Source organism: Rhinopithecus roxellana, chromosome 9 (assembly GCF_007565055.1).
Source record: "Rhinopithecus roxellana isolate Shanxi Qingling chromosome 9, ASM756505v1, whole genome shotgun sequence".
Lineage (NCBI taxonomy): Eukaryota > Metazoa > Chordata > Mammalia > Primates > Cercopithecidae > Rhinopithecus > Rhinopithecus roxellana.
The window spans coordinates 19839710-19860658 of NC_044557.1; the positions used below are offsets into that span (position 1 = coordinate 19839710).

At 37.6% G+C, this 20949-nt stretch overlaps 1 protein-coding gene and 2 pseudogenes across 3 annotated transcripts in view; 1 reads left to right on the forward strand and 2 right to left on the reverse strand.

The window, feature by feature from the left end:
* Window positions 1–20949, reverse strand: part of LOC104679664 (disintegrin and metalloproteinase domain-containing protein 32) — a 175420-nt gene that overhangs the window by 110147 nt on the left and 44324 nt on the right. For both annotated transcript variants that reach the window (XM_030937474.1, XM_030937475.1), the window contains exons 7-10: window positions 13438–13506; window positions 10154–10225; window positions 9789–9955; window positions 4807–4888 (exon numbers count right to left, since the gene is read on the reverse strand). In XM_030937474.1, the coding sequence (XP_030793334.1) occupies window positions 4807–4888; window positions 9789–9955; window positions 10154–10225; window positions 13438–13506 (390 nt within the window). The remainder of the gene's footprint in view (window positions 1–4806; window positions 4889–9788; window positions 9956–10153; window positions 10226–13437; window positions 13507–20949) is intronic.
* LOC104679632 lies at window positions 4187–4710 on the reverse strand (annotated as a pseudogene). The gene has a single exon (XR_750351.2). The product of XR_750351.2 is annotated as a 40S ribosomal protein S16 pseudogene (transcript).
* Window positions 15697–16892, forward strand: LOC104679631 (annotated as a pseudogene).

A 20949-nucleotide genomic window follows, 5' to 3' on the forward strand; every position in this document is an offset into this window, starting at 1 on the left:
ACAAAAACAAGCAATGGGGAAAGGATTCCCTATTTAATAAATGGATCTGGCAGAACTGGCTAGCCATATGCAGAAAATTGAAACTGGACTCCTTCCTTACACCTTATACAAAAATTAAGTTGGTCAGGCATGGTGGCTCACGCCTGTAACCCCAACACTTTGGGAGGCCAGAGCAGGTGCATCACATGAGGACAGGAGTTTGAGACCAGCCTGACCAACACAGTGAAACCTTGTTTTTACTAAAACTACAAAAATTATCCAGGTGTGGTGGTGTACATCTATAATCTCAGCTATTGGCAAGTCTGAAGCAAGAGAATCGCTTGAACCTTGGAGGCAGAGGTTGCAGTGAGCCTAGATTGTGCCACTGCACTCCAGTCTGGGCTAATTAACCCAATATGGATTAAAAACTTAAATGTAAAACCCAAAACTATCAAAACCTTTGAAGAAAATCTAGGCAATGCCATTCAGGACAGATGCATGGGAAAAGATTTCATGACAAAAATGCCAAAAGCAATCATCATAAAAGCAAAAATTGACAAATGGGATTTAATTAAACTGAAGAGCTTCTGCACAGCAAAAGAAACTATCATCTGAGTGAACAGACAACTTAAAGAATGGGAGAAAATGTTTGCAATCTATCCATCTGACAAAAGTCTGATATCCAGAGTCTACAAGGAACTTAAACTTATTTACAAGAAAAAAAAAATTAAAAAGTGGAGAAAGGACTTGAACAGACACTTCTCAAAAGAAGACATTCGTGTGGCCAAAAAAACATGAAAAAATACTCAACAGCACTGATCATTAGAGAAGTGCAAATTAAAACCACAATGAGATACCATCTCACGCCAGTCAGAACGGCGATTATTAAAAAGTCAAGAAACAACAGATGCTAGCAAAGCCATGGAGAAATAGGAATATGTTTGTTTGTTTGGTTTGGTTGTTTGTTTGCTTGCTTGTTTGTTTTTGAGATGGAGTCACTCTTCTTGCCCAGGCTGGAGTGCAATTGCACGATCTCTGCTCACTGCAACCTCCGCCTCCCGGGTTCAAGCAATTCTCCTGCCTCAGCCTCCCAAGTAGCTGGGATTACATGCACCTGCCATCACGCCCGGCAAATTTTTGTATTTTTAGAAGAGACAAGGTTTCACCATGTTGGTCAGGCTGGTCTCAAACTCCTGACCTCGTTATCTGCCCGCCTCAGTCTCCCAAAGTGCTGGGATTATAGCCGTGAGCCACCGTGGCCAGCCTGGAACATGTTTACACTGTTGATGAGAATGTAAATTAGTTCAGCCATTGTGGAAGACACTGTGGCAATTCCTCAAAGATCTAGAGACAGAAACACCATTTAACCCAGCAATCCCATTACTGGGTATATACCCAAAGGAATATAAATCATTCTATTATAAAGACACATGCACCCGTATGTTCATTGCAGCACTATTCACAATAGCAAAGACATGAAATCAACCCAAATGCCCATCAATAGTAGAGTGGATAAAGAAAATGTGATACATATATAAATGTGATACATATATACCATGAAATAGTACGTATGCAGTCGTAAAAAGGAATGACTTTGCAGTGACATGGATGGAACTGGAAGCCATTGTCCTCAGCAAACTAACACAGTAACAGAAAACAACGCCACATGTTCTCACTTTTAAGTGGGAGCTGAACAATAAGAACACATGGACACAGGGAGGGGAACAATACACACTGGGGCCTGTCAAGGGGGCCAGGGAAGGGAGAGCACCAGGATAAACAGCGAATGTATGTAGGGCTTAATACTTAGCCGATGGGTTGATAGATGAAGAGAACCACCATGGCACACATTTACCTATGTAACAAACCTACACATCCTGCACATGTACCCCAGAACTTAAACTCTGAAGGAAAAAAGTGTTTTCACTGATAAAATAGCTCAATGTTTGCAATTCATACACACTGTGTTAAAAAAAAAAATCAAGAGTTATTCCAGAAAAGTAGTAAAAGATTCCAAGAAAAAGAAGATGGGATTTCATTTTCTGTGGCAGTTGGTTTCACCCATAGCAAGTAAAAAAGTTAGAAAAAAAAAGCCAGTGCTCCATTAGATTCTGATGCCTAAAATATCCTCCTTTGACCATCAAAACTTTACTGGCATAAGAAATACTTATTTCTTTATCCAATAGTTAATATTATTTATATATTTATAATACTGTAAAATGCTATTTATTTATTTAATTCTTACATCAATCTCTAGACAAACTGCAAAAGCCCTACAGAATTAGTTATAAATTATCTAAACCTTGACAATTGGTATAAGAAACATACAATTACATTACACCTCTTACTGTTCACAGCAAGCAAACAGTGGACATTGTTTAACATACATATAGATATTATGTAAAATTAAAAATAAGAACCAATATTCAAATATATATATTTATATATATGTTTATACTTACAGATATATTTATATAAAAAATATATATTTAAACATAAGCAACAAGTAGAGAAAGTGGACTCGACATATCAAATATAATATTGCCAATATTGTCTACAGTTTATAAATTAAAATAGAAGTAAGGGCATACATATTTTTAAATAAATAAATTTAACCAACAGAAGAACTTAAATGGAAATTATTAAATTCTTCAATAGGACTAAATGAAGGGGTAGAAAGTTTTACTATCATTTTTCACTTTGTATATCTATAGCTTAAACAATTTACCATGTGTATTCATTATTTCAGTAATAAAAAATGTTTAAGTATTAGAAATAAAAATAGGTGCTGCAAAATCACATTTTGCAAAAAAAATATAGAGAGAGAAAGAGCTACAGTAGCAGATAAACAGAGAAAGACACAAAGTAGAAGATATATTTGCAGGTGATATGTAATGATCAAATCAGGGTAACTGGACTATCCATAACCTCAAACATATGCCATTTATTTATTTTGAGAACAACCCAAATCTTGTCCTCTTGCTATTTTGAAATATGCTATAAATTATTGTTAATTATAGTCACCCTATTGTGCTATCGAATACTAGAACTGGCCAGGCATGGTGGCTCATGCCTGTAATCCCAGCACTTTGCGAGGCCGAGGCAGGCAGATCACTTTAGGCCAGAAGTTCGAGACTGGCATGGCCAACATGTTGAAAACCCTTCTTTACTAAAAATACAAAAAACTTCAGCCGGTTGTTGGGGGTCACCTCTGTACTGAGACATGAGAATCGCTTGAACCCTGGAGGCAGAGGTTGCAGTGTGCCAAGATCGGGCCGCTGTACTCTAGCCTGGGTACAAGAGCAAGACTTTGTCAAAAAAAAAAATACTAGAACTTATTCCTTCTGCGTAACTCTAATTTTATACCCATTACTCAACTTCTCTTCCTCTCCTCTTTTCCTGACCCTTCCCAGCCTCTGGTAACAACCATTCTGCTCACTGCCTTTACATACAACTATTATGTATCAATAAAAAAATGAATAAAAGTTTCTAAAAACATGTTCTAAATTTTTTTATTTAAAAGTCTTTTAAGAAAACAAGAAGATACATATATCAATCAAAACGTTAATAGTGGTTATCTCCACCTGGTGGCAAAATGCAAGATTATATTAATTTTCTTATATGTTCCTATATATATACTTAACAAATTTGACATCATTAACATAAAGTAAGTTAAAAAAATAGCACTTAAACTTGTTTTTTAAAAAAGGAGTAGGGTGAGAAAATGGCACAAAGAGATGCATCAACTTTTTAATAATGCACTTATTTTTACCTATTATATATATAAAATCACATTTATCAATATTATAAATACACATAAGAGTTTATTTTACTGTCTTTCAGAGTTCTGAAACATCTTAAGGAATCCTTAATCTGGTTTTTGTTTTGATTTTGAATCTATTTTATCTATAAGAATATTTCTCCAATTTTATGTCTGCAAGCAAAAATCTATTTTGGGTTGTAGAAATTTTATTGGAGATAATTTTTCACAATGCATTATTCTATGTATCCAGAAAAGCATGTGTATTTATGATATTTTTATTCCAACTCCCAAACATAATTAATTGCAACAAGATATTGATCTACAAAATATTCTTCCTTCTAAAGACTTAAAAATTTTAACAGTAATGGAAGACAAATGCAATCTGTAAATGTAACCATGCACATAAATTGTATAAAATGTATGCTATCATGTTAAATAATTTTTTTTTTAAACTTTAAAATCCCTCAAAAACTGTTTATTACACAGGTGAATTTTGATAGTCATGATGGGCTTATCGGTAGGATTTCTGGTAGCGAGCACGGGCACCAGGGCCTCCAAACTTTCTGGACTCGCAGTGACGGGGATCAGCTACCAGCTGGGTCCGGTCATACTGGATGAGGATGTCTTTGATCTCCTTCTTGGAAGCCTCATCCACATATTTCTGGTAATATGTCACCAGGGCTTTGGAGATGGACTGACGGATAGCATAAATCTGGGCCACGTGACCACCACCCTTCACACGGACACGGATGTCCACACCAGCAAATCGTTCCTTGCCGAGAAGCAGAACTGGCTCCAGCAGCTTGTATTGTAGCGTGCGCGGCTCAATCATCTCCAGGGGCCGCCCATTCACCTTAATGAGACCATTGCCGCGTTTGCAGGTGCGCCACAGCTGTGGCTGTCTTCTTGCGTCCGAAGACCTGCACCGGCTGCAGCGGGCCCTTGGACGGCATGGCTGCGAGCGTGGACGAGAGAACCGAACCGCGCGGCGATGCAACCGGAAAAGCATGTTAAATAATTTTTAAACGTGTTAATTAAATAAATAAGATTAAACAGTTACATACCAGTGCAACTCCTGCAGAATAACGAGTAATACACATCTTTCCAGGAAATGTTGCTCCCACATAATCAGGATAATCTCTATAACTAAATAAATAAGTTTACATTTATAATTGACTTTAACAGACAATTTAAAAATGAGAATTCCTGCTAATAATTTAAGTCTGCAGTTCATTAAATCCAAATCTGAAGCAAATTGAGGTATGATCTTTCCATATGTTCTTAACTATTTCAAATTTGCAATACCATTTAATATGACATATTAGTATTAATTAGATTAAATACTCTTGATATCTGAAACATATCCAATGGATCCAACTTTTTAATGCCTTTATTGTTCTCATCACATGTGGCTATGTTTACCAAAGGTTTGGCTCCAATATTCTGATAAAAAATACTTTGTTGAGTGACAGTGACAAATCGTTTTAATGTACAGATTAAAATGTGTTGCTCCCATGTAGTAAAGTTCAACAGTTTCCAATAGGAGTGCTTTATTGTTTCACACCTAAACATTATTATTTCAGCTTTGAGTAAGGGGCCATTTAAACTGTCATATTAATAATAGCACTATTCTCAGAGCTTTACATCAACTAATCCATTTAATACTCAAAACAAACTAGTGAATATTATTTTTGTCCCTATTGAGCAAATCAAATGTCAGATGGGAAGTATAAGTAACTCTCTCAAGGTAGCATAATTAATACATCCTACTGAAGAATCTGAACTTAGGCAGTCTGAATCCGAGCCATATTCTCAACCACTAAAGTATAGAAGCTCCAAGTATTCACTGCCTTATTTAGAGCCCCCACCAAACAAACCAGGATGTGAGTAAAGAAGCTTAAGAAGCTTGGTATTCAATTTTCAATTTGAAATGCCCTTTCTGTCTCAACTGCACTTCACTTCACAATCACACTGCCTCTCCACTACCTTTATTCTGTCTCTCTGAGATTGTTTATATCTAACCCTTCCAGCATTTGTTTCCAAGTATTTGTTCCTAATGCCCAACATTGGTTTTATGTTCCAACGTCTAAGTATTGTTTACACTCTTTCTCCCTCCCACAGATACTTTAATAAGCCCTTTTTTTATAACTCAGACTTCCCCTAAAATTCTATGCATACTCCTGACAACCTCAGTAATATATTTTTTAATTCATACTGACATGTTTTGACGTGCCCATTCCACATCAAATCAGTTGTCAAGCTCTACTACCTTGCTTTGTCAGTGTTTGTTTCCTTTCCCTCCTCCTTCAAAGGTTCAGCTCCAGTTCTAACTATGAATTCCATACTCTATAAAAGGTAATAATATTAATCCTAAAGAAAAATCTAGCAGACTAAAATTTGGGGGTGGGAGAGACCTTCTACACTATACAGGAAACCCAAAAGAAAGAAGAAAAGATTAACAGATTTGACCATATGAAATGTAGAAGTTTTCATGTAGTGTTGGGAACTGAAAGCCTAAGGGTCATGACCAACTTAGCATTCCCCTGGAGGCTATATGATTAAACAGCAAACTGTTCATCATGAATGCAGAATGTGGGCAAACTCACATCTGTGCCTGCCAGCAGAAGGTATACTGAGGGCAGTCACTCCCTGGCACCATGCTCCTTGAGGTTATCTACTGGAATATCTGGAGCCTACTGTTCAAAGAATGCAGTCATGCAGGCCTGCACTAAGTCAAGCAGCTGACCACAACCACCCCCTTCTCCCTATCTCCTTTACTCAATAAATACGAAGGGCTCTAGAAGCTAGGACCCCCGTTCACTAGAAGCAAGGAGTCCCCTGGCCCCTTCTTGCAAATATACTCTTTTGTCTTTATCTTTATTCCTGCACTCATCCTCCTTTGTTCAGTCCAGCAAGGTCTGCTGAAATGTAGCAGAGAATAAAAAGTTTATAGAAAAATCATAGATATGGAAAAAGTATTTGTCATACAGATAAACAATAGTTAGTATCTAAGCATTCAAAAACCCTTACAGGCATCCAAATTGGTAAAGAGGAAGTCAAATTGTCACTGTTTGCTGATGATATGATCATTTACTTTGAAAATTCTAAAGACTCCTCCAGAAAGCTCCTAGATCTAATAAAAGAATTCAGCAAAGTTTCCAGACACAAGATTAATGTACACAAATCAGTAGTTCTTCTATACACCAACAGTGATCAAGCAGATAATCAAATCAAGAACTCAACCCCTTTCACAATAGCTGCAAAGAAAAATAAAATGCTTAGGAATATACTTAACCAAGGAGTAGAAAGATCTCTACAAGGAAAACTACAAAACACTGCTGAAAGAAATCATAGATGACACAAACAAATGGAAACACATCCCATGCTCATGGATGGGTAGAATCAGTATTGTGAAAATGATCATATCGCCAAAAGCAATCTATAAATTCAATTCAAACCCATCAAAATACCACCATCATTCCTCACAGAATTAGAAAAAAACAATTCTAAAATTCATATGGAACCTATAAAGAGCCAACATAACCAAAGCAAAACTAAGCAAAAAGAACAAATCTGGAGTCATCACACTAACTGATTTCAAACCATACTATAAGGCCATAGTCACCAAAATAGCATGGTACTGGTATAAAAATAGGCACATAGATCAATGGAACAGAATAGAGAACCCAGAAATAAACCCAAATACTTACAGCCAACTGATCTTCAACAAAGCAAACAAAAACATAAAGTGGGGAGAAGACACCCTATTCAACAAATGGTGCTGGGATAATTGGCTAGCCACATGCAGGAGAATGAAACTGGATCCTCATCTCTCACCTTATACAAAAATCAACTCAAGATGGATTAAGGACTTAAACCTAAGACCCAAAACTAAAAATTCTAGAAGATAACATTGGAAAACCCCTTCTAGACATTGGCTTAGGCAAGAATTTCATGACAAAGAATCCAAAAGCAAACAAAATAAAAACAAAGATAAATAGTTGGGACTTAATTAAACTAAAGAGCTTTTGCACAGCAAAAGGAATAGTCAGGAGAGTAAACAGAAAACCCACAGAGTGGGAGAAAATCTTCCCAATTTATACATCTGACAAAGGACCAATATCCAGAACCTACAATGAACTCAAACAAATCAGTAAGACAAAAACAAACAATCCCATCAAAAAGTGGGCTAAGGACATAAATAGACAATCCTCAAAAGAAGATATGCAAATGGCCAACAAACTTATGAAAAAAATGCTCAACATCTCTAATGACCAGGGAAAGGCAAATTAAAACCATAATGCAAAACCACCTTACTCCTGCAATAAAGGCCATAATCAAAAAATCAAAAAAACAGTGGATGTTGGTGTGGATGCAGTGATCAGGGAACATTTCTACACTGCTGATAGGAATATAAACTAGTATAGCCACTATGGAAAATGGTGTGAAGATTCCTTAAAGATCTAAAAGTAGAACTACCATTTGATCCAGCAATCCCACTACTAGGTATCTACCCAGAGAAAAAGAAGTCATTTTTTGAAAAAGATACTTATACATGCATGTTTATAGCAGCACAATTCACAACTGCAAAATCATGGAACCAACCCAAATGCCCATCAATTAACGAGCGGATAAAGAAACTGCAGCATTATATATATATTCATATATATATATATGAATACTACTCAGCCATAAAAAGGAATGAATTAACAGCATTTGTAGCGACCTGGATGAGATTGGAGACTATTATTCTAAGTGAAGTAACTCAGGAATGGAAAACCAAACATCGTATGTTCTCCCCAAAATGTGGGAGCTACGCTATGAGGCAAAGGCATAAGAATGATACAGGTGGCGGGGGCCAGCTACTCGGGAGGCTGAGGCAGGAGAATGGCGTGAACTCAGGAGGCGGAGCTTGCAGTGAGCCGAGATCACACCACTGCACTCCAGCCTAGGCGACAGAGCGAGACTCCATCTCCAAAATAAAAAAAAGGAATGATACAATGGACTGTGGGGACTTGGGGGAAAGAGTGCGAGGTGGGGCAAGGGATAAAAGACTACAAATATGGTGCAGTGTATACAGTGTATACTCTCAGGTGATGGGTGCACCAACATCTCACAAATCACCACTAAATAACTTACTCGTGTAACCAAATATCACCTGTACCCCAATAACTTATGGGGAAAAATATAAATATTAAAGATAATGAAATTATTTTTTAAAGCCCTTACAAATTATAGGGAAGTAGTCGAATGACAAGAAAAGGCAATTACAGAAGGACAGATACAAATGATCGACAAGCATTTGAAAAGATGCTCAAATCCACCAGTCATCAGAAAAGAAGCAAATCAAAACGACGACAATGACCTTAAGTTACATCCATCAGACAACCAAAAGTTAAAAGAGGAATAACGTTTATGGCTGGCCGAGATGTGAGGGAAAGATTAGTCTCACACAAGCGAGAGAAAATACTGACATACCAAACTTAAATACATATATAGACATGTATAGTTTTATTGAAAGACACTTGCTGGTTACTGCTAATAAATTTAATATGAATACAATTATAAATATATAGCTATAATTTATAATTAGAAAACTAACATTTTAAAATTACTCAGAAAATTCATTAGGATAAAACTTTTGTAACTACATTTACCAAGCCTTTGGTCAAAGCTCATATAAGAATATAAACCTCTCAAGATAAATCCCATCTCTTTAAGTAGTGGTTAAGCGTTTTGGCTCTAGAGATACAAACTGTAGGTTCAAACCTTAGGAGTACCACCAGATCCAAGAGTTTTGAGATGGCTTAACCTCTTGAAACTCTCAGTGTCTTCATTTATAAAAGTTTTATTAGCATAGAAATAAATGTTAGTAATGTCTTTTTATTGCCTGAAAACTGGAAATTGAGCATAAAGCCTGAATAAAGCACATACTAAATAATCAAAGCATGGATATTCAGAAATGAATAATAATTCCTTACATTAAGCCACATAATTATCACAAATCTTTGTTTTCTTTCTAGGAATAATGAAACATTATTCTTACATTAGTAGATACGCAATATCATGAGGCCTTAGGTTAAGATAAGATTGTTTCCATTCTAAAAATCTTTGCAATAATTCATCTGCCTCACCAACTGTAGAAATCTTATTTTCATGTGACCAAACCTCCAATGACGACAGCACAATAGTAACTTTAAATTGGGTAAACATCTAAAAACAGAAGAGATAAATACATGCATAATTACTATTTATGTTATCTTATAAAAACCCAGAAATTAATTCAATGTTTTTACAATCCCACACTCAGTTTATATGGATGGGGTAATTATCCAGGAATACCATATCAAGTTTAGGCAAATTATCATTTCAAAACAAAAATTATTTTAATATGAAAAGAAAAATACTTACTGAATTTGCAAGGCCAACAATTTCAATGACTTTATTTGTCACTATCATGCTATCAGAGCCCCAGTAATCATACTGAAAAACAGAATTAATTTTATACTTAAGTACAATTTATTATATAGTATTTTTAAGATTCATTTCCATCTACTGTCAGAGGTATGAGGCTGCTTTGGGGTTCAACAGTTCAAAACAAAACATTAATAAGTGAAAAATGAATATAAACTGGATCCCTCACGCATTGCTGGTGGGAATGTAAAACGGTACAGCCACTCTGGAAAATAGTTTGGTAACTTCAACTTCTTTGAAATCAAAACAAAGAATGGATTTACTATATGGCTCAGCAATCTCACTTCTGAGCATTTATCTCAAAAAACTGATGCTCACACAAATACTTGTACATGAATGTCCATAACAGCTTTATTCATAATAGCTAAAAACTAGAAACAACTCATATGTCCTTCAATGGTTAAATGGTTAAATAAGCTGTGGTACATTCCTACCATAAACTCAGCAATAAAAAGAAACAAATGTTGATATATGGAACTGCCTGGATAAACCTCAAGAAAATTACGCTCAGCATGAAAACATAATCTCAAAGGGATACAGACTGCTTGATAACCTTATGCAATATGTGTGAAATCACAAAGAAGGAGAATGGCTTAGTGGACACCAAGGGCTCAGAAGCGGGCAGGGGATTGGTGTGGCTCTAATGGGATCACATAGGAGACTCCTGTGGTGATGGTACTGTTGAGTATCTCGATTGTGGCAATGGTTATGGAAGGCTACCTATGTAATACCATTGCATAAAACTGTACACACATGCACACACACAAATGAGTGTGTGTATGTATACATACATATACGTCGCTCTTGAAATCTGAAAAACTGGATTGCAACTACATCAAACTGTACATATCCATAGACAAACTCTCTACAGTACATCACCTTGGATGTTCCACAGGAGCCTCAAATTATCCCAAAGTAAACTCATATCCAAAACTAAAATAAATATATTCAAAATTAAACTCATCATCTTCCTTCAAAAATCTGTTCCCACTTATATTTTCACTACTTTAGTGAATGGTATTATTATCTAACACATCCTACATTTATTACACTATGTGCTCCATGAGAGCAGAAATTGTTCTGTTTTATTCACTGCTATATTCCCAATGGCTAGAACAGCAACTGTTATCTAGATGATGCTCAGTAAATTTGCTAAGTAAATGAATAAATCAATCAAATCAAGTTTTTCTAGTTCAACCCAATCAGTAACTTTTAAAGTTGTTCCTTTATTTTTATTCTTGATGCCACTAATTTATAAGTTTTCACCCTGATTATTAAAATAATCTCTTAAATGATTCCTCCCTCCCCAATTTTCCCACCAGCAATCTGGTCCCTATACTATTACCAAAATGATTACTCTAAGGTACAATAGAAATATGTCACTCCCCTATTTAAAATATTTCAATGACACTTTCCCTCCTTACTGACCTCAGTACTTCCCTTTGTGGGCCCTGAATGATGGAGAGTGCCCCCACCATTGGAAACTGAGTATGTACTATGTACAATTAAACAGACTGTCTTTTCAATAGCAACCATCTCCTGATCTGTTGGCTTCAATATGCCTGAGTAACAATAAAACCTACATTTTAAAACACCCACTTGGATGTTCTTATAGTATAACAACTTACAGTTGTGTTTCCATGTCTGTCTCCATTATTAAACTGTGTATATACAGAACCATATGCTTTCTACAATCATGGCAATGAATTCACTATGCCATAATTATAGATTTACAAATTATAAAGTCACTGAAGGAACTATGAATACTATGTTTGTTTGTTTGTTTGTTTGTTTGTTTGTTTGTTTGATTGTTTGTTTTTTGAGATGGAGTCTTCCTCTGTCACCCAGGCTGGAGAGCAGTGATGCGATCTCGGCTCACTGCAACCTCCACCTCCCTTGTTCAAGCAGTTCTCCTGACTCAGTCTCCTGAGTAGCTGGGACTACAGGTGTGCACCACCACACCTGGCTAATTTTTGTAGTTTTAGCAGAGACGAGGCTTCACCATGTTGGCCAGGCTGGTCTCAAACTCCTGACCTCAGGTGATCCACCCAACTCAGCTTCCCAAAGTACGGGGATTACAGGCATATACCACGCCCAGCCAAGGGTTTTTTTATTAAAGAATATGTAAACATGTATAAGAACTTAAAGAAGTAATATTTAATCAGCATTATATGACTTGAAAACCTGGCAATTTGGACAAGCTTTTGAAACTACTCTCAAAATATATAACATAATCCAAAAACAGAAGAATTTTCATAATCCAAAATATTCCCTGGAAACTTAGTTGTATTTACCAGAAATACCTCAATTTTCTCTCCGCTATCTCAATGTCTCAATGTTCTCTTAAATGTTCCCTTTGCCCTTTTCCCTGTACTCTAATAAATCAAGTTATTTTCATATCTTTCTCCAAATCCCTCCTGGTCCCTGACCTTAACTCTGGCTTCCTGACAAGTTCTAAACCCTAGGAATAGAAATTGCTAATGAGGACTAGTCATACCCACTGCGGTGTTCCGTAGGTACACACAAACAGCTGCTTATCATCAGAATAAAACCTAGAAAGTATATTTTTAATCTCTATTTTCTGAAATCTTTCAACTATTAGAAGAAATAAAGACATATCTAGTTGACCGCAAACTAAGTTATCACCCCAAGGTTCTGAAATTCAGAGGCCTCAGACTGTTTGTGGAAATTAGGAATCTCGAGGTACTCTTTTCATCAGGTAAAGAATGGACTAGAATGGGCACCCCAGCAAAAACTACTAAAAAATATCTTGACTCATTAGTGAAAGTCATTCTAATAGATAGTTATACTATCATCACTTTTGTCCCAATAAATATTCTAGGGTGGAATATTCCCTAGACTACATTCTGCTCTTCAAACTTCCCTAAAATAGAATTTCACTTCTACCAAAATCACCATTAAAAGGTAGTATGGATTGAGAGGGACTCTAGAAATGTGAGGGACTCTAGAAATGTGAAGTGCCAGGGAAAAAAACACATTTTGTTCTGCAGTACTCTTATGTAAGTATTTCAAATAAAACATTTCTGACAAAACTAGTATTATTTTGACTATTTAGTTTCTCAGTTTGTGCATTTTTCCACTATTGTTTCTATGACGTGCGAGTAAGAACATTGGAATCTTTTAGTTTCTGTCTAGCTAGCTAGGGATAATCATACATTTGGATCAAATATTTCAAAGCAAAGAAAAAGCAAAACACATACCAAAGCTTTGTCCACCACAATATGCATTTCTAGATAAAGAGGAAACAAATCTGGAACAGCTGGTTCTGACTAGAAAAAAGGAAAACCGCATATAATACATGAAAAATTTCATAATTTTTTTACTTGAACTCTTCTTTAAAGCTATTACGACAGCACTTACAAGATATGCAGAGGTGTTTGCTTTATCAGATTGGTTAAAATCAATAAATAAAGTTTTAAGTTTATGGCAACGTACTCAAGTAGTTAGAAGATTGCCCATGAAGTTATAACATCTATCTCAATATATTTACAACTTCCAGTTTATGAACTAAGAAAAAACACCTAGCATTTCCATTTACTTCATCTGCATATCAGAAGTAAACTTTTGCTTTAAAAATTATATGTGTGTTGAGGATTTTTTTTTTTTTTTTTTTTTTGAGGGGGGTCTCGCCTCGTCGCCCAGGCTGGAGTGCAGTGGTGCAATCTCAGTTCACTGCAAGCTCTGCCTCCTGGGCTCACGCCATTCTCCTGCCTCAGCCTCCCGAGTAGCTGGGACTTCAGGCACCCGCCAACACGCCCGGCTAATTTTTTTTGTATTTGTAGTAGAGACGGGGTTTCACCGTGTTAACCAGGATGGTCTCAATCTCCTGACCTCGCTATCTGCCCGCCTCGGCCTCCCAAAGTGCTGGAATTACAGGCATGAGCCACCACGCTCCTTTCTGTATTCGTGTCCTTTGCAATATGACTTTTCAGTGCCTCCCATCAAGAGGTGAGTTTATTTTTCCTCTCTCTCAATCTGGGTTGGGCTTTGTAACTTGCTTGAGTCAATAAAGGCAATAGAAGTGTTGTTTTGCCAATCTTGAGCCTAAGTCACCTTTCATACTGCCATTCCTGATCTTGGAACCCCTGCCTGTACACATCTGGCCAGCCTGCCAGATGATAAGAGCAAATGGCCTATTCACGCCATTGCCCCAGAAAAACATACAAATAAAAAACAAGACAATGCTTGAGGGGGAAAAAAGCTGCTGGGTTTCTATAAGAGAGTATTGTGGTCCTTGAACTGACCCACCTACCATCCCATCTCACACATCCAGCTCATTGGCATCCATGAAGATAGAGGCCCATGTTCCTGGTGTGGGTTTCCCATGCCAGAGGAAGAAATACCAAATTTGTTCTCAAAGAATTATGGTTATGTGTTTTGAGCTGTCCAGTGGCTCCCTAAAGGTTTTGCTCACAAGCTTTCCTTTGTTTCCTCTACCATGAAATTTCACAGGGTTGGAGTGGACTCCAAGGCAGTGCTTATAAAAAGCATTTCAAGGCAAATATACTGGCCGGAGCCCTTGGAGCAAGGAAAAATGGACAAGAAAAGCAGAAGGCACACTAAAAAGTCTAGGAAGAAAGTGGCTGGGTAAAGAAATGGGCGGAGAAATGAAGGCTTTGAAAACCTCAGGCATATACTAGGAAATCTAGAGGGCCACCCACATGCCCAAGGCTGGACATGCTCAGAAAAGACTTGAGAAGACACTAAGCTTTCTCTTCTGCCTGGCTTTCAGACATTGTACAAGCAAGAGTCAAGCCCAAGGGTTAGGTGTCAACATCTGGAATAAGTGTTGCATGTATATCCAAACCCAGAGTCAATCTGTAAAAACCAAGGAAGTCTTTTTTCTTTTTCGGCTCCAGTAATTTAAAGAAATCTCTATCAAATCACTAGGTGACTACTAGACAATACGGTTCACAAAATATTTCTTTACTTTAGAAAAGTCAGTAAACAAGCAAACAACTACAACCCACAGCAAGCAGTAACAACAGACCTTGCTGGGGAGTGAGGAAGAATCTGATTTCCAGCATTACCACATCAAAATACTCAAAATGTTCAAATTTCAACAACAATAAGAAAGTAGTATGGCCCATTCTCAGAAAATTAGAAATAGAAATGGTACCTCTGGAAGCCCAGACATTGTACTTACTAGACAAAGAATGTAAATTAATTATCTTAAAGTACGTTCAAAAAGCTATGAAAAACTATGTAAAAAAGCTAAAGGAAAGCAGAAGAATGATACTTCACCAAATAGAGAGTATCCATAAAAATACAGAAATTATAAAAAGGAAGTTGTGGAGCTGAAAAGTAAAATACATGAAAATTCACTAGGATTCAATAACATAGTTGAGCAAGCAGAAAAAAAGAATCAACAAACTTCAAAACAAATCAATCAAGATTATTCAATCTGAGGAGCACAATATAAAAAGAATAAAGCTCTATCAGCAGAATTTGATGGCATGATGTCTTGCAGGAAATCCTTTGCTCCAAGACATGGGTCCCTGGGCTTCCTGCATTGGAAACACAGCAGTAGGCATCATGGTAAGGTGAAGAGCTTCCCCAACAATGATCCTTCTAAATTGGTCCACCTCAAAGCTTTCATGGGATACAAGGCTGGCATGACACATCGTCTGAAAAGCTGGCCAGCTAGGACCCAAGGTGAACAGGAAGGAAGTGGTAGAGGCTGTGATCATTGTAGAGACACTGCCCATAGTGGTTGTAGGCATCCTGGGCTATATGGAAACCCCTCAAGGCCTCTGAATTTCCAAGACCATCTTTGTTGAGCACATTAGCAATGAGTACAAAAGGCGCTTCTATAGGAACTGGCATAAAGCTAAGTAGAAGGCCTTTACCAAGTACTGCAAGAAATGGCAGGGTGAGGATGACAAGAAGCAGCTGGAGAAGGACTTCAACAGCATGAAGAAGTACTGCCAAGTCATCCGCATCAATACCTACACCCAGATGCACCTGCTTCCTTTATGTCAGAAGAAGACCCATGTGATGGAGATCCAGGTGAACAGAGGCACTGTGGCCGAGAAACTGGACTGGTCCCTGGAGAGGCTAGAGGACCAGGTACCTGTGAAACAAATGTTTGGACAGGACAAGATGATTGACATCAAATGGGTGACCAAGGGCAAAGGCTACAAAGAAGTCACCAGTCATTGGCATACCAACAAACTGCCCTACAAGACCCACTGAGGGCTGTGCAAGGTTGCCTATATTGGGGCATGGCATCCTGCCCATATGACCTTCTCTGTGGCATGTACTGGGCAGAAAGGCTACCATCATTGCACTGAGTTCAACAAGAAGATCTATAAGATCAGTCAGGGCTACTTCATCAAGGATGGCAAATTGATCAACGCCTCCACTGACTATGACCTGTCTGACAAGAGCATCAACCCTCTGGGTGGCTTTGTCCACTATGGTGAAGTGACCAATGACTTTGTCATGCTGAAGGGCTGTGTGGTGGGAGCTAAGAAGCAAGTGCTCATCCGCCACAAGTCTTGATGCAGACCAAGCAGCGGGCTCTGGAGAAGACTGACGTTAAGTTCATTGAGACTACCTTTAAATTTGGCCATGGCCACTTCCAAACCATGGAAAAGAAGCATTCATGGGACCACTCAATAAAGACCAGATTGCAAAGGAAGAAGGAGCTTAATGCCTGGAACAGATTGTGCAGCTGATGGGATCTCAATAGAAGTTATCTGACACTGAAAAAAAAGAGTGAAGAAAAATGAACAGAGCCTAAGAGACCTGTGGGACACCATCAAGCACATATATAAGAAGAGTTCCTAGCAGAAGAGAAGAAAGGGACAGAAAGAAAATTTGAAAAAGTAATGGGTGAAAACCTCCCCAATTTTATGAAAGACATGAATCTACACATCCAAAAGGCTTAACAAACTCCAAGTAGAATAAACTCAAAAGAATTCACACCAAAACATATTATAATCAAGTTGTCCAAAGTTAATGATAAAAAGAGAACCTTGAAAACAGCAAGAGAAAAGCAATTCCTCACAAATGAGAGATCTTCAATAATATTAATATCTAATTTCTCATTAGAAACCAAGGGGCTAGAGGCAGTGGGATGACATTTAAAGTGCTGGAGGGGAAAAAAACTGTAAAACAAGAATTCTGTATCTGACAAAACTATCCTTCAAAAATAAAGGAGAAATTAAGACATTCCCAGATAAATAAAAACTGAAAAAGCTCATTGCTAGTAGACCTGCCTGCTTATTACAGGCCAAATGGTATCCCAGTAAAATTCATATGTTAAAGATCTAACCCCATTATATCACAGAATGAAGCTGTATTTGGAGACAGGGCCTTTAAAGAGGTAATCAGATTGAAAATTAGGTTATTAGGATGGGCTCTGATGCAATGTAACTGGTATCCTTATAAGAGAAAATTAGAACACAAACACAGAAGGAAGACCTTGTGCAGACACAGGGAGAGGACGATTACTTATATGTCGAGCAGAGGGGCCTCAGAAGAAACCACAACTTGGTTAACACCTTGATCTCGGCCGGGCGCGGTGGCTCAAGCCTGTAATCCGAGCACTTTGGGAGGCCGAGACGGGCGGATCACGAGGTCAGGAGATCGAGACCATCCTGGCTAACACGGTGAAACCCCGTCTCTACTAAAAAAATACAAAAAACTAGCCGGATGAGGTGGCGGGTGCCTGTAGTCCCAGCTACTCGGGAGGCTGAGGCAGGAGAATGGTGTGAACCCGGGAGGCGGAGTTTGCAGTGAGCCGAGATCCGGCCACTGCACTCCAGCCTGGGCGACAGAGCGAAACTCCGCCTCAAAAAAAAAAAAAAAAAAAAAAAACCTTGATCTCAAACTTCTAGGCTCCAGAACTGTGAAAAAGTACATATTCTTGTTGTTTAAGCTACCCAGTCCATGGTAAAGCTATGGCAGCTGTAGTAAACTAATACACTGCCCTACAAGAAATGCCAAAGGTAGTCCTTCAGTTTAAAATGAAAGCACACAAAACAATAACAAGAAGCAATAAAAGAAATTTAAAACACAGCAAAGGTAAATACGTTGGTAACTATAGAATATATTATTACTGCTGAGTGCAGTGGCTCACACTTATACTCCTGACACCCTGGAAGGCCAAAATGGGAGGACTGCTTGAGTCCAGGAGTTTGACACTAGCCTGGGCAACAAAGGAAGACAGAGTCTCTACAAATAAACAAATTAGCTGGGCATGGTGGCACATGCCTGTGGTCCTAGCTAATTGGGAGGCAGAGGCAGGAGGATCACCTGTGCTTAGGAGGTAAAGGATGCATGCAGTAAGCCGTGATCACAGCACCAGCACTGCACTCCAGCCTGGATGACAGAGTGAGACCCTGTCTCAAAAAAAAAAAAAAAGATATGATTATTATATTTTTGGTTTGTTGTTCCTCACTTTTCCCCAAATTATTTAAAAGAAAATGTATCACACAATAATTATTAAGCTATTGTACATTGTATTGTCATTAACATAGCTTAATGTATTAGATAATCTGTGATAATAAAAACATAAAGAAGACAAAGCTGTATAGAAACAGCATTTTGTATATTATAGAGACTAAGTTGGTATTAATTCAAACTATGATTGTTATAAATTTAAGATGTTATTGTAATATCCAGAGAAACCACTAAGAAAGTAACCAAAATTACATAAGGAAAAATAAATGAGAAGGGAATCAAAATGACATACTAGCAAAAAAATCAACTAAACAAAAGAAGGCAGTAATAGAGAAACGGAGACAAAAAAAGATTTAAGACATATAGAAAACAATTAGCAAATGTCAAATTAAGTCTTTATTGAGCCCAGGAGGCAGAGGTTGCAGTGAGTCGAGATCCACAACTGGTGCTCTGTATGGCTTAGACATCTCTTTTCCTGAATCTACTGCCACACTGCTCTTTATATTTATCGTGTCATCTTGCTTCTGCACATCAAGGAAAACCCTACTACTTCAGAAATTAATCCATCCATTGACTCTTCTACTGGTATAACAACTACATCTTGAGTCTCTCAGTTCAGGAAGCCTCACATGTTTGGCCTCTGTCAATGTAATGCTATTGTCACACAAAGGTAGAGCTCTACTGCCTCTGTTACTACCATTATTGCCACTTTGCTCTATGCATCGATCCAGGCTATTGAAATTCTTGACACAGATTACCATAAATTACAATGACATGCAGTAACTAAGAAAACATATGAGGACAATTTGATTTCCTCTCTTCCTATTGGAATATGCTTTATTTCTTTCTCTTGTCTGATTGCCCTGGCTAGAATTTCCAATACTATGTTGAATAGGAGTGATGCCAGAGGGCATCTTTGTGCTGGTTTTCAGAGGGAATGCTTCCAGTTTTTACCCATTCATTATGATATTGGCTATGAGTCTGTCATAACTAGCTCTTATTATTTTGAGATACATTCCATCAATACCTAGTTTATTGAGAGCTTTTAGCATGAATGGGGTGTTGAATTTTATCAAAGGCCTTTTCTGCATCTATTGAGATAATCAGAATGGGAGAAAATCTTTGCAATCTACCCATCTGACAAAGGGCTAATATCCAGAATCTACAAAAAACTTAAACAAATTTACAAGAAAAAAAAACATCAAAAAGTGGGTGAAGAGTTTGAACAGACACTTCTCAAAAGAAGATATTTATGCAGCCAACAAACATGAAAAAAAAAACCTCATCATCACTGGTCATTAAGAGAAATGCAAATCAAAACCACAATGAGATACCATCTCATGCCAGTTAGAATGGTAATCATTAAAAAGTCAGGAAACAGCAGATGCTGGAAAGGATGTGGAGAAATAGGAAGGCTTTTACACTGTTTGTGGGAGAGTAAATTAGTTCAACCATTGTGAAAGACAGTGTGGCAATTCCTCAAGGATCTAGAACCAAAAATACCATTTGACCCAGCAATCCCATTACTGAGCATATACCCAAAGGATAACAAATCATTCTACTGTAAAGACACATGCACACATATGTTTATTGCAGCACTGTTCACAATAGCAAAGACTTGGAAACAACCCAAATGTCCATCAATGATAGACTGGATAAAGAAAATGTGGCACATATACACCATGGAATATTATGCAGCCATAAAAAAGGATGCATTCATGTCCTTTGCAGGGACATTGATAAAGCTGGAAACCATCATCCTCCACAAACTAACACAAGAACAGAAAACCAAAGATCACATGTTCTCACTCACAAGTGGGAGATGAACAATGAGAACACACAGACACAGGTAGGAGAATATCACATACTGGGGTCTGTCAAGGGGGTCGGGGGGAGGGAAGGGATAGCATTAGGAGAAATACCTAATGTAGATGACGGGTTGATGGGTGCAGCAAACCACCATGGCATGTGTATACCTATGTAACAAAACCTGCACATTCTGCACGTGTACCCAAGAACTTAAAGTATAATTATATGTGTGTATACACACACACACATACACATACATATACATATATATGAGAAACTTTGTCTGTCTTTCATTTGGCTGTTTTTCTTTCCTTCAACACTTGTCCAGACAAACGATGATATCTGTGGGAATCCAAAGCTTCCCAGCTTTCCAGATCATGCCACTTTCCAAATGATACAAATGCAATGTGGCTGACATATGTGCTCAAATAACTTTATTGTAGTAATTATCACTTCACTGTAAAATAAATATGTGAAAACTTCCTGGTGTTCAA